The sequence below is a fragment of the Centruroides sculpturatus genome, unplaced genomic scaffold, assembly GCF_000671375.1.
Source record: "Centruroides sculpturatus isolate CEXI.00-Female unplaced genomic scaffold, Cexi_2.0 scaffold276, whole genome shotgun sequence".
Classification (NCBI taxonomy): domain Eukaryota; kingdom Metazoa; phylum Arthropoda; class Arachnida; order Scorpiones; family Buthidae; genus Centruroides; species Centruroides sculpturatus.
In genome coordinates, this window is record NW_019384509.1 from 472,800 (window position 1) to 496,383 (window position 23,584).

General features: G+C 29.9%; 1 protein-coding gene and 1 long non-coding RNA gene across 5 annotated transcripts in view; one reads left to right on the top strand and one right to left on the bottom strand.

Annotated features, from left to right (window-relative positions):
* LOC111622329 overlaps positions 1-3,024 on the top strand; it is a 37,941-nt gene extending 34,917 nt beyond the window's left edge. For all 3 annotated transcript variants that reach the window (XR_002756250.1, XR_002756251.1, XR_002756249.1), the window contains 2 exons: positions 1,797-1,932; positions 2,217-3,024. This is a non-coding gene — a long non-coding RNA (uncharacterized LOC111622329). The remainder of the gene's footprint in view (positions 1-1,796; positions 1,933-2,216) is intronic.
* Positions 1-19,723, bottom strand: part of LOC111622328 (mediator of RNA polymerase II transcription subunit 31-like) — a 61,804-nt gene extending 42,081 nt beyond the window's left edge. For both annotated transcript variants that reach the window (XM_023364688.1, XM_023364689.1), the window contains exon 1: positions 19,596-19,723. In XM_023364688.1, the coding sequence (XP_023220456.1) occupies positions 19,596-19,608 (13 nt within the window). In that variant the 5' untranslated portion in view covers positions 19,609-19,723. The remainder of the gene's footprint in view (positions 1-19,595) is intronic.
* Between the last annotated feature and the right edge of the window lie 3,861 nt (positions 19,724-23,584).

Genomic DNA, 23,584 nt, shown 5'->3' on the forward strand with positions numbered 1-23,584 from the left:
AAATTAAAATATAGATATCAAGAATTTTGGCTTCAAAGGAAAATTACAGTATTATATCAGATTTTATCAGCTGCATCAAAGAAGTTTTTCATTGCATTCCCATTATATTTATCTGAAAGAGGATTTAGCATAGTCATCAATTTACTAACAAAGAAAAGAAAAACTGTCAATAGTGGAATACAGCAATTTAAAATTGCTGATGACATATATGGCACCAAATATTAAAAAATTAATGCCATTACACCAAGCTCAGCTCTCTATTAGTATTATATTAATTTTTTTAATAATATATACTTGTTAATCAAACTTTGAGCAATAAACCAATATTATTAATATCTTTTAATAAAGTAATTTTAAAAATTGGTCCTCATTTTTCAATATACAGGGAGGGTACAAAAATAGGTATACAGTTGTTATTATGGAAAAAAACATACAGGTAGAAAATAGGAAGAAAAAACATTTCTTTTTATGTACACACAAATCACAAATAAGGAATACGAACTAATAAAAGATAATAATGAACGCTAAATATTTGTATTTCTCAGATTCTCAACTGTATATCTACTTTTGCACTCCCCTGTATAATATAGTAAGTATACTTCACCTAAGAGGGGGCCATCAAATCACTGTTTGAAAAAGTGGGCTAGGACCCAAAAAAGTTGGAAAACTATGGGTTACATTATTGATTTCAAGAACGGAAGTCAGTGTGTTTTTTTTTTTTCCGAAAAGGGGCAGTGAGTAATTTTTTTTTTTTTTTTTGAAAAGGAGGGCAGTACGCCAAAAATAGTTGGGAACCTATGATTTAGGTAATCTAGATTAATTCTAGCTCAAACACATTTTACATCAGTTCAAATTCTAAATCTCTGCAAATAAGAATTAATGAACTGGAAATAACACATAATAAGATATTGTAAGTAATATTTCTACAGAGCTGTCAAATGCTTAGACTTCACAATTTACATCACATGATATTAACCTTTCAACAGTGGGATAGTCAGGTATGATGCTATCCCAAAGTAGAGGAGAATAAACATGGAAAATTTTTAAAGAATTTTTCCACATGTTTTTTTCTCATTACCATTTCAGAAAAAGATTTCATAAACAGTTATGTCTAGTAAAGAAAAGTCTTTTTTTATTGTTACATAATTCATTTTTTATGTGAATTTTTTTCTGCGATAGTTTTGGCTAGTTTATGGCAATACCCCCAAAAGAATTTAACAGATATATCTGTCCCTCACCATTGCCACATGATTGCCCTGGATAGATATATCCATCCCTCAGTCCCTTACTGTTGAGTGGTTACGCTTATGGCTTGCATTAATAACCAAAGAACTAAAACCTAAAACCAAAGAATTATTTTTATCAGTGTAAAAAATAGGTTTTATATAAATTTTGCTTTTTTGTTTGAATATGAGATAAGAAAAGTCTGAATTATTTTGATTTCAGTTTATATTAATAATACTCCATTTATAAAGCAAAAAGTAATAAGATTGTTAAAATTGAAGAACAAAAAAATTTCAATCAAGGGTTATGAAATTATTTCTATTCGATGTTGTTTCTTTCATATATTGTATTGTAATAAATTTCAAAATAAATTTGAAGCCTTTTTTAAATTATTATTATTATTCAAGGAATTTCTGGCATTGATAATTAATTTGTCTGGGAATTAATTGTTTTTTGTAATTACTTTTTACAGACATATTAATTTTATCCAAAAATATTTAAAATACTTTTTACTTATGAATGGTTTACTAAGAAATTTAATTATTAAATCACAATATTATTTTTGTTTTTAGGTATATTCTGTAGTGCAAAATGTTGTGAGACTGGAATTAATTAGAAGAGAAGAAACTGGAACTGAAATAAACATCAATGAAGAATTTAATCAAATGCAAATTTGGTGAAAAAGCAGAAGAGAGTTATAGTTCTGAAGTGAGATTCCAGAGTAAACTAGAAATTTTTTCTCAAAAAGTTCTATATTATTGAAAAATTAGCTTTAAAAGTTACAAATAATAGTTTTAAATAAGTTAAGGAAAATGACAAATCTTAACACACAAGCTTTGTCCTACTAACAAAACTGGCAGCTAACATTAACTAATCAATAAATGTTATTTCACTTTTGTAAATACATTTTGTTTCTCTTCTAATTAATGTATTTATAAATATTTGTTTGTTTATATATTTTGATAACATTATTTTATTTTATTATATAATAGAATCAGCTTATTGTAATCACTTTTGGAACCTGCATCAGCCTACCACTTTGGAGAGAGAGAAATGAATCTAAGTGAACAAAAAACCTCAAGACTTTCGTAGATAGTATCTGTCCATATACATCAGGTCCTCACCATCCAGTTATCATTGTGAACCTAGCTAAACCCACAATGGATATGGGAAAAAAAGGCCCTCTTAGTGCCTACAGGACAAAGCCAAAAATGCATTTGCTTCAATAACCAAATTTTATTTTATTTCAAAGTGTCATCTGAAGATAATTTGCATTAATATTATGTTAAAACAATTTGTTATACTGTTCAACTAATTAATTTTAATTTGAAACTAATGTTCTAGTCCATTTCACAAATGATTGTGAATATTCCAGGTAATTCTTTCAAATCACATATATATTTCTCTCTCTAAGTAAAAGCCTTTGGAAGAATTGAGAGGAACCTATTGATGATAGATAATTAACTGGTGAAACAGACCATATGCTACTTGACTTTGAATAGTTGTTTTTGCAAATTGAAAAGGCAAGAATAAGCTATAAAAGCATAAAAGATGGATGAAAATCAAATGATTAGCATTCATCATTTAAAATGTGTTTTGAAATGTGAAAATGAATAAAGAATGATTTTATACAGACTTAATTTTTACATTTTTTTTCTAAAAATGGTAACTTCATTATTTTCTAGAAATTATTTTGAGAAACATTTTCATAGATAGAACTAGATGGGACAGTGAATAATAATTGTACAAGGTAACTTCAAATAGTTCCTGGAATTGGTTTATTACTCAAAAGTATGTGTACAATTGATGAATCAAACTGTCCTTTGAAGTATTTCCTTCAGCAACCACACACTTTTGCCAACACTGGTATAGCTGCTGAAAACATTCTTGGAAGTTGTCTTGCAACAGTGCCTGCAACATAGATGTCTCACACCTCATTTGCATTCTTGAAGTGGCATCTTTTAACTGAGGGAAGAGGTAGAAATCACATGGAGTGAGATTCAGAGAGTATGGAGGATGCTTCAATGTGATTACTCCATATTTGGTCAGGTGCTGCTTCACCAGCAGTGACTGATGTCCAGAGCATTGTTGTGGAGAAGCACCTATGTGTTGTTTTTCCAATAGCGTAGACATTTTCAGTGGATGGCAAAGAATGTCAACTTACATGTTGTTGAAAGTGCAACTCTCAGGTATATTCATAGTGAACAATCCCCTGGGAGTCAAAGAAGACCTCCAACATGACTTTCCCCTTATTCCTGTCCTGCTTGAATTTCATGGACCACAATGAGGTGAGCAACTTCCATTCCATGGACTGTTGTTTTGGTTGAGGATCACACAAGAAACATCAGGTTTCGTCACCTGTGATAACGTCAAAAAATTCCAGATTCTTATTAGCCAGTTTGATGTGATATCTACATAATGTCTTGCGAGTCTGTTGCTGGTCTGCCATGAGCATTCATGGCACTATGTGTTGGTAAACATGGTGCATGTTCAATTGATCATGCAGGACGGAATGACAACTTTCAACTGAAATTTCTGCTGTCTTGCCAATCTCTCAATTGACTGCAGTCTGTTTGACCTCACAAACTTGCATACAACCAACATTTTCTCTTCAGACATTGATGTCGACAGACGACCACTTGGTAAATCATAAGTAATATTTTGTTGTCCCTCATAAAGGAATTATGCCAGTCATAAACTTGAGAATGCTTCATGGCAGATTCACCAAAGGTGTCCTGAAGCATCTTCAAGGTCTCAGTGGATTTTTTCCCCAATAACAGACAAAATTTGATATTTGCACATTGTTCTTCCATGGACATTTTTGCCAGACTCCATTTCACAATACCTCACTAATACAGCCTTCAGTGAATGGTAACACTAGTCATCTTCACAGAAAATACAAACAGGTTTGAATATGTCTCTCTAACATGTTCCCTTTTTCATTGCCTGTAATTGACTACCCCAGCATAATTCCAGGAACTTTTTGAAGCTACCTCATATTACAACTAATAAGATTAACATTACTAAACTCAAAAGACATGAAAATCTAACATGGATTTATCAGGTACATTTGGAACTTTGTTATATATCTAAAAAGTGAATGCTTAAAAATATAAAACAATACGAACAAGATACATCTTGCAATTTTACAAATTCAAAAATTATTTAATTTTGGGATTATACTTCCTTAACCAGGTAATTCATCAAATCTAAAGGCTCATTCAGACATATCCAGTAATTTAGTCAAATGGTTAGTAGTCATTTACTAGGTAAATGGTTTAGTACATAAAAAGTTTCCAGACTAGTACAGCTGAGCATCCCCATGAGCTTTAGGATGGACAAATGTAAACATATTTGTGCAATACCCAATGTTATAATATTGACCTAATGAAATTGACTATAAATAATTCTGTCTAAACATGTTTAGTTGTTAAACATCCATCCAATTAGAAATTACATGTAATTTCTAATTAATATTTGTAGCACAATTTCTGTCAGATTAATTTGGCTATTGGTTAGATGTTTAATAATACATCAAGTTCTTCTGGATGTTTATATTTATATGTTTAGTTTGTAAGTGATAGTGGTGGGGCTGCTACTTGAGCAGAAAAATGAAATTAAATGGATTTACTAAACAATCATTTTATTAAACCAATCAATTAAATTAAATTTCACTGTCCACACACTGTAAGTTACTACATTACTAGATGTGTCTGAATAAGCCTTAAGTAAAAATGACTATGTCTGAAAAGATTAATAAAATTTATTCTTGCAACAAAATTGTTTGATTCCACACCAAAGTAGATTACAGAGATTATCAAAGAAGAAAAATTATTAAATATTAATAGTAATAAAAAGCAAACATTATTATAGTATTTTTTTACATTTTATCATCAATTTAGAAAATACAGTATTTATAATAAGAGGAATTTTTTTTCATGAAACTATGATTATGTTAAAAAGATACAACATATTGCAAGAAATAAATTTATACTTAATATAAAATTCATCTATTGAACAATAAGAAACTTGGATAAAGAGAGTTCCAATAATTTCAAAAATCTGTGACTTATTTAAAATATTTTTCTAAAATTAATCTCAAAGATTTTTTTGGCTTTTTTAAATAAAATGTGATTTATATAATTTTTATAACATGGTTCCATTTAAAACTTCAATATAACCCAACTACTTGTCTTGGGCAAGGTGGGTTAATTTTACCATGATTCAAGAGACCTGCCTCTTCAGAATAATATAGAAAGAAATATTTAATTCTATTATATAGTTTTGGACATATTAGTAACACTGTGGCCCATGCAGTATATATATTTATATTCTCTTTCTGTTATAAAAGTTCTCACAATGATTGATAAAATACAAGGTCTGTCCAGAAAGTTTGTGAACTTTGCAAATAGAAATTGTTTGCATTTACCTAAAAGCTAGTTGGTTTTGTTGCCTTCAAAGTGGTCTCCTTTGAATCCAGTGTTTCTGCCATAAAAAGAACTTTTCCTGAAATGTTTCTTTTAAGATGATGAGCAGCTCACTGGCAAATTTACCTTAATGGATTCAAAATGGTACCTTTTGAAAGCAGATTTTATTTTGGGAAACAAAAATAAGCATGCTAGGGCTTAGTCCAGTGAATATGGAAGTTGAGGAACAAATGGTATTGAGTTCTTGGCCAAAAATTCTATTATCAACAGTGATGTGTGGGCAGGTGCATTATCTTGATACTGTTCTCTCCAAGTAGTTCATTTTTTCTTCCTCACTGCTTCAAGAAGACATTTTATCACTTTCAAACAGTAAATGACTGTTTCAGAATAAAAAAAAAAGCAGTGAGCAAGACTGAACTTGTTATGCATTTTTGGGATGCAGTGAAGATATTCCCACCCACTCTGATGACCGAATCTTTTTTCCCACGTCATACCCATCGACCCTTGTCTCATCCCCAGTGATGATGTTTTTCATGAAATTTTCATCAGACCTAGACCATTATAAAGCTCTTCAATCACTGAGAAAAAAAAAATCACAAAATGCAATCAACACATGTTTACAGAAATGAATGTAACACAACAACAAATGAAGATAGTATACAAAACTTGCCATTAGATAGTAGTGCAAGCTGCATTAAGATTCAATTATTGGTTGATGCATAATTTAAAAAGTTCATGAACTTTCCAGACACACTTCATATACTTACATCTATGGAGATATTTTCTTTAATACTCCATCATTATTTATTTGTTTTTGAATATAGTAAAATTTTATAATCCTACAAATATATTTGCAATTTTTGATGCTAATGATATTTTTAATATATATTTTAACATAACTATCTGATAGCAATGAATTTTAATGCAATCTGCTGTTTCATGAAATTTATATTACTTTGCAGTCTTCAGTCTATTGCAAAATTCACAATTCTGTCCTAGACTGTAATCTATATATATATAAAAATGAATGTATGTCTGTCCGCCTGTCCTTCATGCATTACTACACCATTTATCCGATTGCCATGAAACTTTGGGAAGTTGTTTAATACACTCCTGCGAAGATTTCTGGCATAGTACATTTATGTTACGATAGGTGGCACACGTGTATACGAGCATTTCATATATAAAGTTAACATGAAGAGCACATGCGCATAAGTTTGCTCTATTCAAACTCTTCATCTTAATGTTCAATTTTATGTTTGAATTTATATTTATGAATGATTCTGGAAGATCCAGCTTATTTTTTGAATTTAGCCTGAAGAACAACCCAGAAAGAGTTACAAAAATGTTTATTCATCACTTAGTGGTACTATGCACTGGTTAGTGGTTGGAGCGAGTCTTAATTATCATTATCCCGGTGTGGTAAGCAGATATCTAAAAATTTTCTAATTAGTCTCAGAAGAGGGGGACATTCTTGCACTTGATAAAACAGGTAAGATCGGCTATAATCTAATAATCTTAATCTTCGCTATCAATACTTTTTTCCCGAGCAATGCCGGGCTCATCTGCTAGTATAATATAAATTTAAACACTCAATATTAACTAAAGTGAAAACTAATATTACAATTAAAATTTTGATATTTGAACAATTAATTCAAAATTATCTATGTATTTATAATAAAGAAATTTTAATTAATATGATATAAAAATAAAAGCAGAAAATATTAAATTTAAAAGAATTATTTATTATTTTTTTGCATTCGATTATTAATTATTATAACNTAAATGTTTAAAAATTAAACATTTTAAATTAATTAAACCTTTTAAATTATATTATTAAAAATCTTAAATTTAAAATAAATAATCCTCTAAAATAAAAACAGAATAATAAAAATAAAAAAATAACTTTTTCTAACAATTCTAAATTACCATAATAAAAAAAAACAAAATAAAGAATTCCATAATTAAAATTATTTTATGCTTATGCAGAAAAAAAAAGTCAAAAGCATTTAAAACTATTCATTTTTCTTAAATTGATCATACTAATGAGAAAAGATTCAAATTTCAGTGTGTCCTTGTCAGACAAAAGATAGTGTATTCAGCAAAACCCATTACAAAAATCAATAATCAAAGACTATTTATAATAGAAACCAGTTCTAAGGAAAGTGCTATTTATTGAAATTTTTAAAATTATCTCCAATTTACTGTGATATCAAAACCATAACCAATTTTTTGTAAAAACAATTATTATAATATGTAGTATTTTATATTCACTTTTTAGATTTATCTATAATTATAACAACATCACTTTAATCTTTACGCTTCGTTTTTAGAAAGTTCTAAAGCCAAAATAACAGGAATTCAAACATAATCAAGCATAATAATTTATCTTTCAGATTCTGCTAATTTAATGCCAATTTTATAAGTTTATTGACAACTCTCTCTTAAATGAAGTATTATTTTTCATCTGTAAATAATTTTTTTCTAAACAGTTGGCCATGATAAAATGTTTAACACTATTAAATTTAAACAAGAAACACAAAACACTACAGATGATAGAAGTTAAAACTTCTTTATTGGATAAGATGATTTTAAGAACTTCTCTGTCTATCAGACCTAAAAAATTTGAAATGGAAATTTGAAGAATATATACTAGTTTCTATTGAATGTTAGAGAAAATTCAAATTTTTGTTTCAATTTTTTCAGTCTGATGATGGGGATGGGTCCTGAAAAACACTTTATTCAATAAAGAAGCTTTCACTCCTATAAATCTTAGTGTTTGTGTTCCTTCTAGTGTTACCATGGAGTCATTATACTCAAACTAATTTTTAAGCTTTTGATATAGACTTTTAGGCAGAAGCATCAAAACATTTTAATTATGGTCATTTGGATTTTTATTAATGCTTCCCATTATCTCTAATATATTACTATTATAATTGTAATAAAAATTTTGTAATACTGTATTTGTAATGACTATAGTATTTAAAGTAATAATAGTGAATAAATTTTGTTTTAAAACTTTCTAAAATATGGTCGATCTTTTAAAAAATTGTAATTAAACTAATGAAATTATAATTATGCAATTATAGAAATCATTTTATTCCAAATTTTATCAATAATTTAAAGTTTTACAATCATTTGAAAACTTTTTTCCTGTTAATGATATAAATTTTTTTGTGCTTTTCATTTATGAAATATCACTTTTTTTAACATACCAGGTGATCATAATTAAAATACTCTTATTCAACACCATTTAGAGAGATATTAAGCAGTCTAAATGCAACTAATTCGATATGGTAACATCTCAGAATATGTGGAAGACATTTCTGTAAGACAGGGCTTCTTAAACTTTTTTTATTCACAACCCCATTTATGATTGTGATTTTTTTCGTGACCAAAAAAAAATATAAAATAAAGATATGTACAAATTTGCAAAACCAATAATGGTGTACTACCACAGTTCACATGTGTTACAATGGAACAGACACAACTGAATATACTGAAAAGCGACAACACTACACTAGTTTGCACTACAATCAGTGTTGCTGAATCATTGTCTCGCTGCACCAGAATTGACACACAAGTTCAACTCACGAAATCTATGACACAAAGCACGAAATTTTCAAATTCTCACAAATTATCAATATTTTCAAAATTTTGCATTAAAATCTCGCGACCCACAGTTTAAGAAGCCCTGCTGTAAGAAATTAGTTCCAAAACTCATCACTACGGCACTTTTGATGCTGCAAGTCATTACTTTTGGTTGAGGGAACACTTAAAAAGTGTTTATTGAGGACATATTGCAAATTTCATAGCCTTGAAAATATTACACTGCATATGAGAAACATCAGAGATGGTCTGCCACTGAGCACCTAATTGCTTACAGATTTTTACACATTCAGTATGAGGACCCATCTTGAGCAGTATCCTCTGCATTGCTAAGGCACAGTACAGTACATTGTATAGCATAATTGCCTTGTACAAATAAAGTGCTTGCTGTGTCAAAAATGCCATAGTGGTAAGTTTTGATGATAATTTTTCATAGTAATGTCTTCTGCATGTTCTGAAATGTCACCATACCAAAGTTGCTGGCTAAATGTCTCTCTATAGGTCTAGACAGAATTAAATTGGTGCATTATTTTAATTATGATTATCAGTTATATTTCTACTGTAATATACTACAGTGAAAAAATAATTTATAATATAGTGTGATTAAAAATATTCAGAATAAAATTCATTAAACATCACCTAATTGATACTGTATTATTAAACTGAAAATGATAAATTTTCAAAATTTAAAATTTAGATTATATTCAATATAAATTTAAGAAGTTAATTATGATTGAAATTCAATGATTTATCCTAAACTTTATTCATATACACTTTTCAAATAGTCAGATAAGCTGATTGAATATATTGTATTGATAACATTTTCAATGCATTCAGATTTAGAATAATAAACTTTTCTTGGATACTTAGAGAAATTACCAGGTTTTAAAAAAAAATTTTTTTTGGGCAAGATGTTCAGTTTTAATTGGTTGGCCCCTTTCTACTCCTAGAAAACCAAGGGATCAAAATTTTGTTTTATCAATAAAATTAATTAATTTCATTCAAATCTATGAAATAAGATTTGATTTCATATACATAATTAAAAACTTAAAGTGGTAATCAATAAAATATGATAATACATAGTAATCTATAATATTAAATTTCAAAAAAATTTAATATTAATTTAAATATTTGTACTATATTAATGTAAGTTTTTTATTATAATCTAAATGCTATCTTAAATATTTCTTAGAAGAACAAATTAAATACTATAATTATGCTTTTATTAATTTCAAACTTTATGAAAGTTTTCAGAAAAAACAACATAAAATAGTACTCTATAATTAATAAATTTAATGTTGGAATCAGTTTAAGTTTTTTATTAAATATCTGTAAAAAGTTTGGTAGAAAACAATACTCTGTGACATTTACAACAAGAGATTTTTTTTTGTGCATGATATGCATATACTTCAAATTTTAATGTCTATTTAATAATAAACTTTAATTTGAAATACTTAAAACTGAATGATTAGTATAAAAATATTAAACATATTACACACTTATTTTTAAATGTGATGATAATTACAGTAATTAATTTTCATGTTACACTTATATCATTACTAATAAATTTAATTTTAAAAAATTAAGACATTTTGTAACTAATATAATTTTTTCGCATATTACTCATGACAACATTTTTGATCATGCATTTTGCATTAACTTGATTATTATTTAAATAATTTCATGAGTTGGGAAAAAGTTATTTTTTAGCAATTTTCTTTTATTCATAATAATTATGGAATATCAAAATAAATAAAAATTTAGGTACTCTTCTGGTTTGTTATCCACATGCAATACAAAACTGCCTGCAATTACCATACATGCCACATAGGAAAATTGCACACACTTGTGGATGAGAAAACACAAGTGTGTTTTCTCATCCATTCTGTTGACTTTTCCTTTAAGACAAGCATAAATAGATGAACAACAAAACAGACATATCTGTTTTGTTATCTACATTGATTCTTTTCCTGTTAGGTATATCAAATAAATATATAGATAACAAAACAGACTTAACTGCTTTGTTATCCATTTTCTCCTTTTAAGTCTAGCCAGTATAGATCTGTATATATCAATATATTGAAATGTATATATATACACATATGTATATATATATATATATATACACATACATATCCACAGGGTATTTTTATTTTATACCATACTACACACAGGTGTAGAAATGAGTACTCTACATAAGTACATGTCAATTTTATATTCACTCAATATCTGAAAAAGAGAAATTTTTTCTTACTCATTGCTGTTGGTTTATCCCCCATCATCAGTAGATCCACTGATGATGGGGGATGAGCAAACGATACTGATGAAAAACTTCTTTGTCAGGTATTGAGTGAATAAAAAAGGTGTACTTGTGTACAGTACTCATTTCTACACCTAATTTTTGTAGTACTATATAAAATAAAATATCAAACAATTGCTGGGTTATATTGGGCTATAATAATCCTGCAATCAATTGATATTAATCTAAAATTTGGGTTATTGAATGTTTATATTTTAAATAAAAATACAATGGGAGATGAAACAATTTGTCATACAAAAAATATTAGGGTATGTATCCTTAATATGGATCTATGCTCATAGATCTAGTCCAATGGTTAATCTTTTTTGAGCTGTTGTCACCCGAGAACAGTTATAACCTTTAATTTTTCCTTTGCATAGTATTTTTTATGTCCACTACATAATCATTTTTATTTTCAATTTTTTCCATATCATATAAGAACATTATCACCCAAAGAAATTTTATTTAATGAAAATGTCACTTTGGTCCCAACCTCCTACTTTATGAAGCATGTAAATATATATATAAGAAAAAAGATAAGTATAAATTAGCAATAAATTTTAAGTGTTAAATATATAAACACAGTAGGAACATTAAAGTATTAAGCAGTTTTATGTATTACATTCTACACTGTACTGTACTTCATGCTACTATTCAATGTTTTAGGCTGAGTTCAGACAGGCTCTTAAGGCTGTTTCATACTATGACCAACTGGACCAACTCCAAGTCATGTTGCCATGGCAACAGCAGTCAGCCAACTGACTGGTTGTTCCAGTCGGACAGATTTAAAAAGTTAAATATTTGTAGTCGGGTCGGAGCAGTCGTTGAGCTACAGCCAATGAGAGCTTTGAAACTACAACCAATCAGACTTTGTATATATGAAAACTATTGAATCAATCAAACATAACTTTACATTATATATACAGTGAGTGATCGGTTAACGAACATAATCCGTTCCAAGACTTTGTTCGTTATCCAATTATCAATTTATCATAGGTTTTTATAGGAATTTGATTAATTCATTCCAGAGACTCCAAAAAGTAAAAAATATATACTATTTTACTATGTTTATTTATATGCAATGGTAAAAATACATATATACAGTGGCGGCCTTAGGGGGTAGCGAGCAGGGCAATCGCCCAGGGCCTCGCTCTTGGAGGGGCCTCGCGCAACAACCAAGTAGAAAAAAGTTGATATTTAAAACTTTTTATTTTATCCTTGGCTATTAGTTATAACAATAAAATAAATTTAATTTATAGTACAGTATATATTAATATTAATAAGTGCCTACTATTTCAATTCACACACTTTGCACAAAGGACAAGGGCCTCGCAAAGATCTGCCGCCCAGAGCCTCGCAATGGATAAGGCCGCCGCTGCATATATATGCAGTCTTGCATTTTCATTAGTCATGTTTTTTCCGTTTATGGGGATTAAAAAATCTGTCCAATGTCGATTGCTTTTCTCTTTTCTTCATGATTTTATGGAAGTAATTAATAGTATGGTAATTGAAGAGATCCCCAACCCCACTAACCTTATTCTGGTTTGGATGCCACTTGGATGATCGTTGTTCTGACATCCCTGGAGTTCTGCCGTCAGATCAATTTCAGGTTTCATTACGAGCTCTAAAATGCTCTTTATTTCTCAGATGTGATTTTCATTACTCCATTAGCAGCTTGAGACTTCTTGATATATCTTTCATAGTTAAAATTGTGCCTATTGTAGACCTGTTCGAGCCATACTGCCTAGCAACATCAGACATCTTGTGCCCACTTTTTACCTTGGCTATTCTCTCTTACTTGGTTTCTACGGTGAGCACAGTTCTTGACATTCCTCTTTTTAGGCTCCATAATATTATCAGTTTCTTTTTTAAATAAAAAGTTCAGAAAAGCACTTACAAAAATTCAGAGAACAGAAATCAATTAGCCCATAAAAAATTTTTTAAATGCAAGGCCCGGATAAAATTCGAAATTTGGTATTAAAACGTTAACGAATATCCAATGGGACAGTTAAACTTTCACCTTTCGTAAATAAACCCAGATGCAAAACTTAACAAGTGCCCGTCTGACAGTCTCACGAAGACTATAAAAAATTATTTGTCAGAAAGGTAAACAAAAAGCTGGAATTACAAGGAACAGTTTCAAAGTTCAGAGGAATATTAATACTATCTGATCGGTATTGGGTTGAGCATCAATGTTGATGTCTCGTGTGCTCCGGAAGGTTTTGAATTGTTACCTGAAGACAAGGGAAAATCAATTGATATTCGTTATTTTCCATCGCTTCTTTTTATGTATATTCAGTAAAGTGTTCGTTATTCGAATACGTGTTCATTGTCCGATCATAAAAATCTTTTGCAAAAGTGTTCATTATCTGATTTGTTTGCTATCTGAACTGTTCATTAACCGATCACCCACTGTATTTCTAATTTATTTAAATTTTCCCTTGTACCTTATTTCTTTCATAACCGCTTAAATTTTATATGGGAACACAAATGACTTTAATATATACAGTAGAGCATCGATTATCTGACCCCCCGATTAACCATCACATCGGTTAACTGACCGTTCTAGTCAGCAAAATTCAAATGTCCGCTAGTGATGTGGCACTACAATATTTGGCTATGTCTTGGCTACTTTAATATTATTTTTGTTAAATCTTTGCGTGTTTTAGCCGGCAACATCGTCTCGACTGTTGAAGGGCGGCCAGTATTTAAACGAGACTTAATTTTCTAATTATGAGTTGTTGTTTGTTTTGTGAGCAATAAAATAACTTAAAAATAATTTTTAATGATACAATAGCGACGATTATTATTTTTAAAAAATTTGTTAGGCTTAACATCGATGAAAATTCAACGCGAAGTTAATTAATAGCAATATACTAATATACTAATTACATGGGATATACTAATATACTATACTAATGTAATTTTTTCATTCTTTTCGGTTATCCGATTTTTTCAGTTATCCGACCAACCTGAGTCCCCAATTCAGTCGGATAATCGATGCTCTACTGTATATATTAAAAAATATTATTGATGTAATGAGAAAGATGGTATTATTTAGACTTTTTGGAAAAATTTATAAATGAAGTAAGATTAATTTCCACAAAGTTTAAACAAGTAGATTACAAAAATATTTTTAAAAATTAGAAAAACTTAAAATGATTTCTAACACCCATTCCGATTAGTCCTTATGAATCAGTCACTGACATATAATCATACTCAATGTGAATGCTTCTATTACTAGTCGGTCTGATTATAGGATCTGTCGGGTCGGACCAATCAGTCCAGTCAGTCATAGTGTGAAACAGCCCTTATATTACATTACTTCTGGCAAATCAAAGAATACGTTATTTAAGGCATTACAAATAACACTTTCTTTGATTGGCTAGATGTAATACAATATAATGTAACTTAAGAGCCTGTCTGAACACAGCCTTAGACTCATCAAATTTATAACAAGTTTTTATTAACTAAAAATATATATTAAATAAACCAGATTGCTTAAATTTACCAATTTAAATTTTCAGTTAATATTTATTGATTTCCATTCATTTTGTCTCATCACGGCAAGATAATATTAAAATAATTGAGTATTTTTCAATAGGAATGCATAATTTGCAATAGTAATCAGAAAAAAATTTTCACAACAAATAATATTCAGAACACAAACAATATATCTGAAACGAGTTTTTATTTTTCAGGAATGACAACATTTATAGTTTACAACTGTTCTAACCAAAATATTGATATTTTTAAATCTTAAATTTAACAATAATAAATTTACCCAAACAACAGAATAATTTTAATTTTATTCACTATAATATATGCTGATTTAAATACAGAAATATTGACACAACTTCTTTTTTAAAAACATGTGCATTTATAAATAATTAATAAAAAAATTAATGTATTAAAATTTTCTATGACTATATAGCAAACTGACCGTAACAACTTTGCATACATCAAATGACATATGCAATCAAATGTCAAATAATATTTTAACATTTATGATCAGTTATTCATACAGAGAACAAAGTTCAAATTGATAAACTAGAATGATGGATCAAAACACACTAAACCTTTTAATTCCAGCAAAGACATTTTAATTCAATGAACATTCTTGTCCTCTTTTGTACACCACCTTCAAGTCACAATATTCAAGATGAGAATGTTTGTTCAACTTGGAATGTAAGTTGAATGAACATTCTCTTCTTGAATTATTGTGACCTGATGAATGCTTGTTAAATTAAAATGTTTCTGCTGGAATTGAGAGGTTTAGAATGTTTATTTTGATACAAAGAATATGTTATTTAAACTACTTTAAAGTCATTAACTTTACCAAGGATCCATACTGTAAAACTAATGTAAACAACTTCAGTTCTGTATTTTTTACAAATTAATTTTGATGAAGTTCCAGCACATTAATACTATATATTACTAACAATGATTTTGTTCATTATAGACAGGCCTGATCCATAAACAGATGAGAGAAAACATTCCAAATTACTCATGATAAATTATGAGAATCTTGATCAATGACAGCTTGACATTTTATTACATGGTCATGTAGCCAACCCATATTTATAAGACATTCTTTTATACTTATCATTTATTATATAATGGAAAAAAGTGCTCAAATCTTAGTGACTTGTTGCATTTAATACATGTATAGCTATTAAAAATAACTGAAAACGTTAGTTTGTTAATTAAAATTTGCTAGAAAAAGTGAGAAAGGTATTTTGTTATATTTTATCTAGAAGTTCTAGCTTACAGCACAGAGACATTACAGTATACTCCATCCTGTAAAAGAATCTAGGCCAATGTTTTTCAACACATTTGCAATAGCGGCACTCCAACTTGATAATTTTTCTTGCAATATACCTACTTCTTTATTATTGTAGTTATTGTGCCTTTTGTGTTTTCAGTAATACACACATAATGTTATGGCAATGCTCAGATTATACTTTGTGGCACTCATGAAGAATCATTGCAGCACTCTAGGGTTACCATAAATTTGAAATAAATAAATTTAGGTTTGAAATAAATAAATAGGGTTATCATAAATTTACCTAATTATAGATAAAAAATTCAGGGCATCCAAGACACTTTTGACTAGCATTACCAACTGTTCAGAATTTCTTGAACTATACGAAGTATCAGTTATTTTTAAAAAATTGTTCTGAAATATTTTAAAAAATAAACAGAGTTATTTTATTAGATTCTCTCTTTCCTCATGAGAAGTTGACATTGTAATTGTAATCCAAATTATTTTCATTCTTGCCATTTGACATTTTTTCCCATATTTTTCTTTCTTTCAGTCCTGCAGGCACTTGTTTTAAGCATATCTATCATGGGTTCAGCTAGGCCCACAACTGGGACAACGGTGTTGAGAGTCGGAGTCCGATATATCCAGAACAGACCATTCATGAAACTTTCTGGGATTCCTTAGTGGATTCAAGCCTGGGACCCCACAGCAGTAGGCTGATGCCTTAACTGCTTCAACTATCTAACTGTCTCATCATCATCATCAAAAAAAATTCTTCAAAGTTTGTAAATTTTTCTTTTCTCATTGGTTTTTTCAAGTTGACATTTTCCACACTATGTTTAGAATTTGTTATTCTGAAAGTTGCAAACCACTATAACTTTGGAAAAACAGAATAGAATTTAATGAAGATATATGATTTAATTCTTTCTTATAAAGCAAGGTTTCCTATACAAGTATACAATGAAATGTTAAAATGCAGATTACAGAAAGAAATATATTTAATCTACATATTAAAAAAAATAGGCATGTAAATTATGAAAATGATTATTGTTCTTTAAACTTATTGCATTGTATTTTCCACCAGATAATACATTGCTTAAAAACTTTATTGGATTTTATATGGTTATCAATATTCCTACAAGAATATTTATGTTTAATAGGCACTTCACACTTGTAGCTGACACCTTTCTGGTGAAAGAATATTGTTCACCCTTTCTAATGGAACTGATGTCCTTGCTAAACACATATCAAAGTCACCTAACTTGTTTCATGACATTAATATTGAGAAGAGCAAAATTGCCAGACTAAAATAATCTTTACTAAACTTTTCTGAACTTGCATTAAATTACTTTAAAATAATTTTAAAATACATTTTAAAATATAAATTTCTATTTGTAATAAAAATATATATTACTGTAAAGTTATTTACTAGCTGTACCTGGCCACATGTTGCTGTGGCTCAAAATGTATATATTATAAATGTATAACACTCCCTGTGGGAGGGAATTTCAAAAAATTCCTTCTTAGTGTACATTCTCTTGATGTACCCTATAAAAAAGCAATCAAAAACACAAAAAACTGGATCTAAAATAGTATAATAGAAGCAGAGTTCTTCACAGTAAGCCTTAATTTTGTCCCTCCCCCTGTGGGGGAATTTCAACATCTATATAATATAAAAGTTTGGACATGTGCACTATGTATCTCGTCGACCAAGCGACTGTGCTGTTCGGTTACCCATCTCATATACGTACACATCTTGACCCTCGCCACCCACTCAAACCAAAAATATAACATTTACCTAGATGATATCTTTTAATTTATATGTTTAACAGAATAATATACAGCCTATGTCCACCATGAAGGTCCATTCTAAATACTGGTGAAAGAATTTTTGAAATCTAATGAGTAGTTTTGGAGATTACATCCATCATACATTTACCTCTTTATAATATTAGTATAGATTGCATATACAAAAGGAAATGTCATACAGACAAATTATATCTTCCCCTGAAAATAACACATGTAACAAAAAAGATTTAAAAACAAATAAAGAATAAAAATCAGTAGATCAATAGACATAATTTAAAAAAAAAAAAAAGAAAGATAGATTATACTTCGATTACATAAATTGAATCCTTGTGACAAATATTAAGTAATAAAATTATCATTGCACATAAATAATTTATTTTTTCTTTGTTTCTTCATCACACAAAAACCCCTCAACTAATTTTATTTTCAGATACAATACTGGACATTACCATGATTCCAGAACTGTCCAGGCCAAACCCAGACATACAGTAACCCTACCCTAATGTTCTGTGGCAACCCAGTTGAAAATCACTGATCTAGGAATTTGTTTCTTGCGCATATTTGGCATTTAAGTGCAATCAATATATCTCTTGTTGTATATGCCACAGATATTATGGCTGGCTGATATATGATAAAGAATAATTAAAAATTTGATATCATGTTTCAAATTAAATGTAAACTTTACATATATAATTTATATCTTGGCAAAATTATTATACACTAAATACGTTTACACGTAAGAGTTTTAGCGAAATATTCTAACCTAATTAAATTTACAAGAGAAGCATTAAAATAAATAGTTTCTTCTATTTTGGATTTAAAATACATTTCAAAAAATAAATAAATTAATAAAAGAAATGAAACTGCAGAATTATTAAATAAATAAACTTCAAATTTCAAAAATCATTACTTCAATGTTTATAATTCATTTATAGTTCTCTTATGAACATTATCTACGGAAAAAAATGTGTTGGAATAAAAACCTTGTACTTTTTGCCAGTTCTGGCTTGAAATTTTATTGGGCCAGGTGCGAAATTTTCTCACAGGACCTATGTAATAATAAAGAATATTATAAAACTGAAAAAAAGAAACGAAAACGAAAATTTATTTTGGTTTATAACAAAATATAAATTATTATAATTCTCGAAAATGTGTAGGGCACGAACTTTTTAACCTGTGAGATGCGATAAACTACTTTTTTAAAAGGATTGCATTTGACAAATGAGAAGTTGAACTTTCTAGCAACTCTGGCAACGTGTTTAGCTACGCATCAATTGCATTATTTAATTGTCGTATTGTAAAATTACACGTTAAACTTCATCCCCATAAAGTAACAGTACGAAATAGCGAAACGAGTAACACGAATATTTCTTATTGGTTACGAGTATCTCTTGGATGTTTTCATTTTTTATCGTGATACAGCATTATCTACTTCATAATAATACGATTACTCATATCTTACCTTTTACAGCCATATTAAATCATAAGTAAACAATTTCATTCAGATAAATATCTAATTTATGTCATACGCGAATTTCAGTAAACACGCAAAATATTACTAGAAAATACAAAGGAAATTTATAACGCCACCTAACGATTCAAATTTATAATATATTTTATTATTATTTTTTTTTTCAAAGCTAAATGCTTGACATTAAAAACTCTAATAAATAATATTTGTATTTTAAAACTCCTTGCTAATAATAAATAGGATTCAATAAGATAAATTGTGGCGTTCTGACAAGCCACGATTGTCATAATGAATTAGGATTTAATTCATTCAAATTCAATCTGGGGTCTCGTGATTTTTCATAATTTATAGGGGCGTTATTTCATAATTATAATTAGATAGAGGCGTTATTTTCTATTCTTAATAATGCTAGCTGATTTCACTGAGTAACTTATATACTTATAACTTATACACATATATAAATATATATGTATAAGTTATAAGTATATAAGTTACTCAGTGAAATATATATATATTTCTTTTTTGACTCTCCGTCGTGTGGGTTTTAAAGTGGTCCCTTTTTTTTAGATCCAACACGGTTAGCCAGACCCGCAATAGAGACGGCCGGATGGTGAGGGACGAAGCTGACATATTATGAAGACGATAAAACGGTAAAGACCAATTCTAAAAATAGTCATAAACACTAATTCCAGAACGATATACTGTACTGACGCCTTTACCGTCTCGGCCATCCGGCCGTCTACTTGTTTTTTTTTTTTTTTCATGTGAATACGTTTTTAAATTTGCTTCCGTAGTGGAAGGCAATTCAGAAAACTGATGATAACAAAATCAGGTGATACAGTTTGGCATTGCAGCTACATATCTATCATCTACATTCAAAATTTAATTACACCAATCGATAGTTAAAGAAAGAATTCATTACGTGGAGTGGGGACTGTGACGCATCGCGCGCGGCGGAGGGGAAAGTGCCGCCATTTTGAAGTCGTTTCGCCGCGTCACGTACTTTCCGTTTAGTATACATTTTGACTAGAAGCTACGACACTCGTTTGAGTTTCAATTTACAGATCCCGTCAATATTTATCGATTGCGTACACAAAACATTAGTGTAGAATAGTTATGGTGAATATATATGGTGTTAAAGTTAAAAATTAAGAAAACTTAATACAATGTCGGCCTATACTCTTCGAAATGCCAAATCAAAATATAGAAATCGTATACGGTTGGAAAGGACTTCTCAAAAGCAATCCAGTCATACCCATAAAACACCATGATAGAGTGAAGCGGTGCCAGGAACGTAAAAAACATGGAGATCTCAAGGACTTCTTACTGTTAAGGAATAATCATGACATACATATAATACGCTCAAAGAAAATATTACCAGTTAACGTACACGTATTGACGTAAAACACACGGCCGTGTCCCTGACACAGCCACATCCCACTTTTTTGGGGGGTCGATCTGATCCAAATTATTCTTGTGTAATTCGAAATTTGAGGAAAATATAGACTACCACGAAACCTGGAAACCTTCCCCTCTCGATTTAATCCACCTTATTAACTCTTCAACCGTATGTCCGATCCGTACTGTATTATTCATGTTGTTGTAATAAGCACGTGGTAAGCACATTTTTCACAAAAAGACAGGTATATACCTTGTAAAATAAAAAAGACGTGCTTTATTTTTGTGAACTTATACAGGAAAGGTTCTTGTTGATTCCGACCTCCTGATTCCTTACTTCAAACAAAAGAACAAACAACACCTATTTCGATTCACAGTCGAGCAAGAACTTTCGCGATACAAAGAGATACTTAATTTCTAACTTAAACCTACTTATATCTAAAAAGAAAAGGAAAAAGAAAAAGAAAGTTAGATTAGAAGAGAGAAACAGATATATATTTTTAGGATGGAACGGGTACCCGAGTTGGTGATTGAGGTGGCGGCTGCTGGATGACTTCGTCTTGGGATTTTTCCTTTTGGGGACGGATCGCATGCGAGAATCAATAAAAAAAATGTCCTTTGTCTTTGGCTTACCAATGTCCTTATCAACGCTACTTCTTTCTTACGTGCTCTTCGTGACTCTTTCAGTCGAAGCAACACCGACCTGGAGACCTCTCTCCGACGGTCTTCCCTCTTCTAGGTCCAAAGCCAAAAGTACTCACTTAGTCTCTCACTTGCCCTCTGGGCTATTTCTAATCCTTTGTCTCCTAATTAGGTCACCGACCACCCACACTTGGACGAAAGTTCCAGAAAGTATAGACAAAGGAACACAGAACAAAGAAAGAAGGAAAGATAGAAAATCATATATATAAAAATATAACAAAAAAAATATATTGGTGTACCACCACAATGTTTATTCTCTGGGACTCCGGTGAAAATATATAGGCTACTTTCATGAAATCCAGACACCCTACTCTTTCCGATTTGATCTCCTCGACACTTCACGAAATATATAACAATTGTAAACTAAAATTTGTAATATGGTTTCATTTTAACGTTTAGCCATTTTCATGTCTGGACAGCCAATTCCGGAATAAGTTATGTGGCTGTAAGCCATATTAATGTATATACATATTTAATAATTTAATAAAGAGAAGGACAGTTTGAGTTGAGCTCTTGAAGAGAGCAGAGCAGACGAAGAAAAGTAGTGCTCCAGGTCGCAAGTAGGAACGACTGGGGAACGACTGGCCTGACCGAAACGGCGAGAGAAAGTACCGATTCAGTATTAGCCTATAACGGAGAAAAAAGGACAACGACTAAAATTCTAGTGAAAAGTTCAACGTGGTGTCCCACCCAAGGTTGTAAAAGCAAGAGAAAACCCCGGGTATTCCACTCTCCCCTCCATTCTGCCATTCTTTTTCTACCACTCTTTCTCTTCCTTAGTTGTAAGTTAGCACGTAAGCATTAGTTATAAGTTTCGGTCTGTGTATAATTGTCGCGAAAGTACTCTATTTCTTTGTATGTTGGACCATTGTTTAGCAACACTGAAATACGAGCGAGATTTGTACGAAAATAATTTCTTACCATAATAAATTTACAGAGATTTAACAGATAAATTCATCACAAAGCGATTATTGACGCGAATGTGTGATGTGGTCACCAGTTTGTGTGAAATTAATCATTGCAAACCAGGCCACATACAATAAAATATTAACATTTATTCTACATATGAATTATGGCGCGACTGTACAGGTTAAAACACAGAACGATACTACAGTGGCTAGAAAATATAGTGTCGAAAGCGCTTATATTCCTCCATTAAAACCGTTCGGTCCATACATTGAGGTTAGTGACGTCACAGACAAGGTGGCGCTGATGTCAATCGTAGTGCTACTTTCGCTTTGGCTACGTGATATCCTTTCTTACAAGAACATCGAAAACGATTAAATTTGTGCTTGTAAAGTGAATAAATCCTTAGGAAATGGCTGAACAGAAACTTTACTGACTTGTGTATTTCTAATTTATAGATATTACTCTACTGTAATTTTTAATTCTTTTATTTTTGTCGAAAAGGGTGAGAAATCTACATGCATATTAATCTGTAATTTTTTAAGAGAGATTTTTCAAATATAAAGTGTATATGCATGGGTACTTGGCAGTAGACTAATAATCGTTTATTTGTACATACTTAATTTTGTAATTTTATATTGGGACAATAAAGTAACATTCTGCCTTTATATTTTATATACTGTGTAGAATTTAATTGTAATTTTAATATTGCTTTATACTATGTCACATAATACTGTGAACAGTATACAGTATTATGTAACTGATGGCATTTGCTTAATAAATTCTATTTTAGGCCCTCACAGTGGAAGAGGTTCACAAAGCCATATAAAACTTACATTTTATTATTAAAAATATGATAAATTCTGTATTTTTTTAGTAAATATGAATAAACCTTGTTGTTAATAAGGTAATAACAAGAGTAGATTACTCTTGTACTCTAAATAATACTTGTTTGTACAGCACTCAACAGCTGT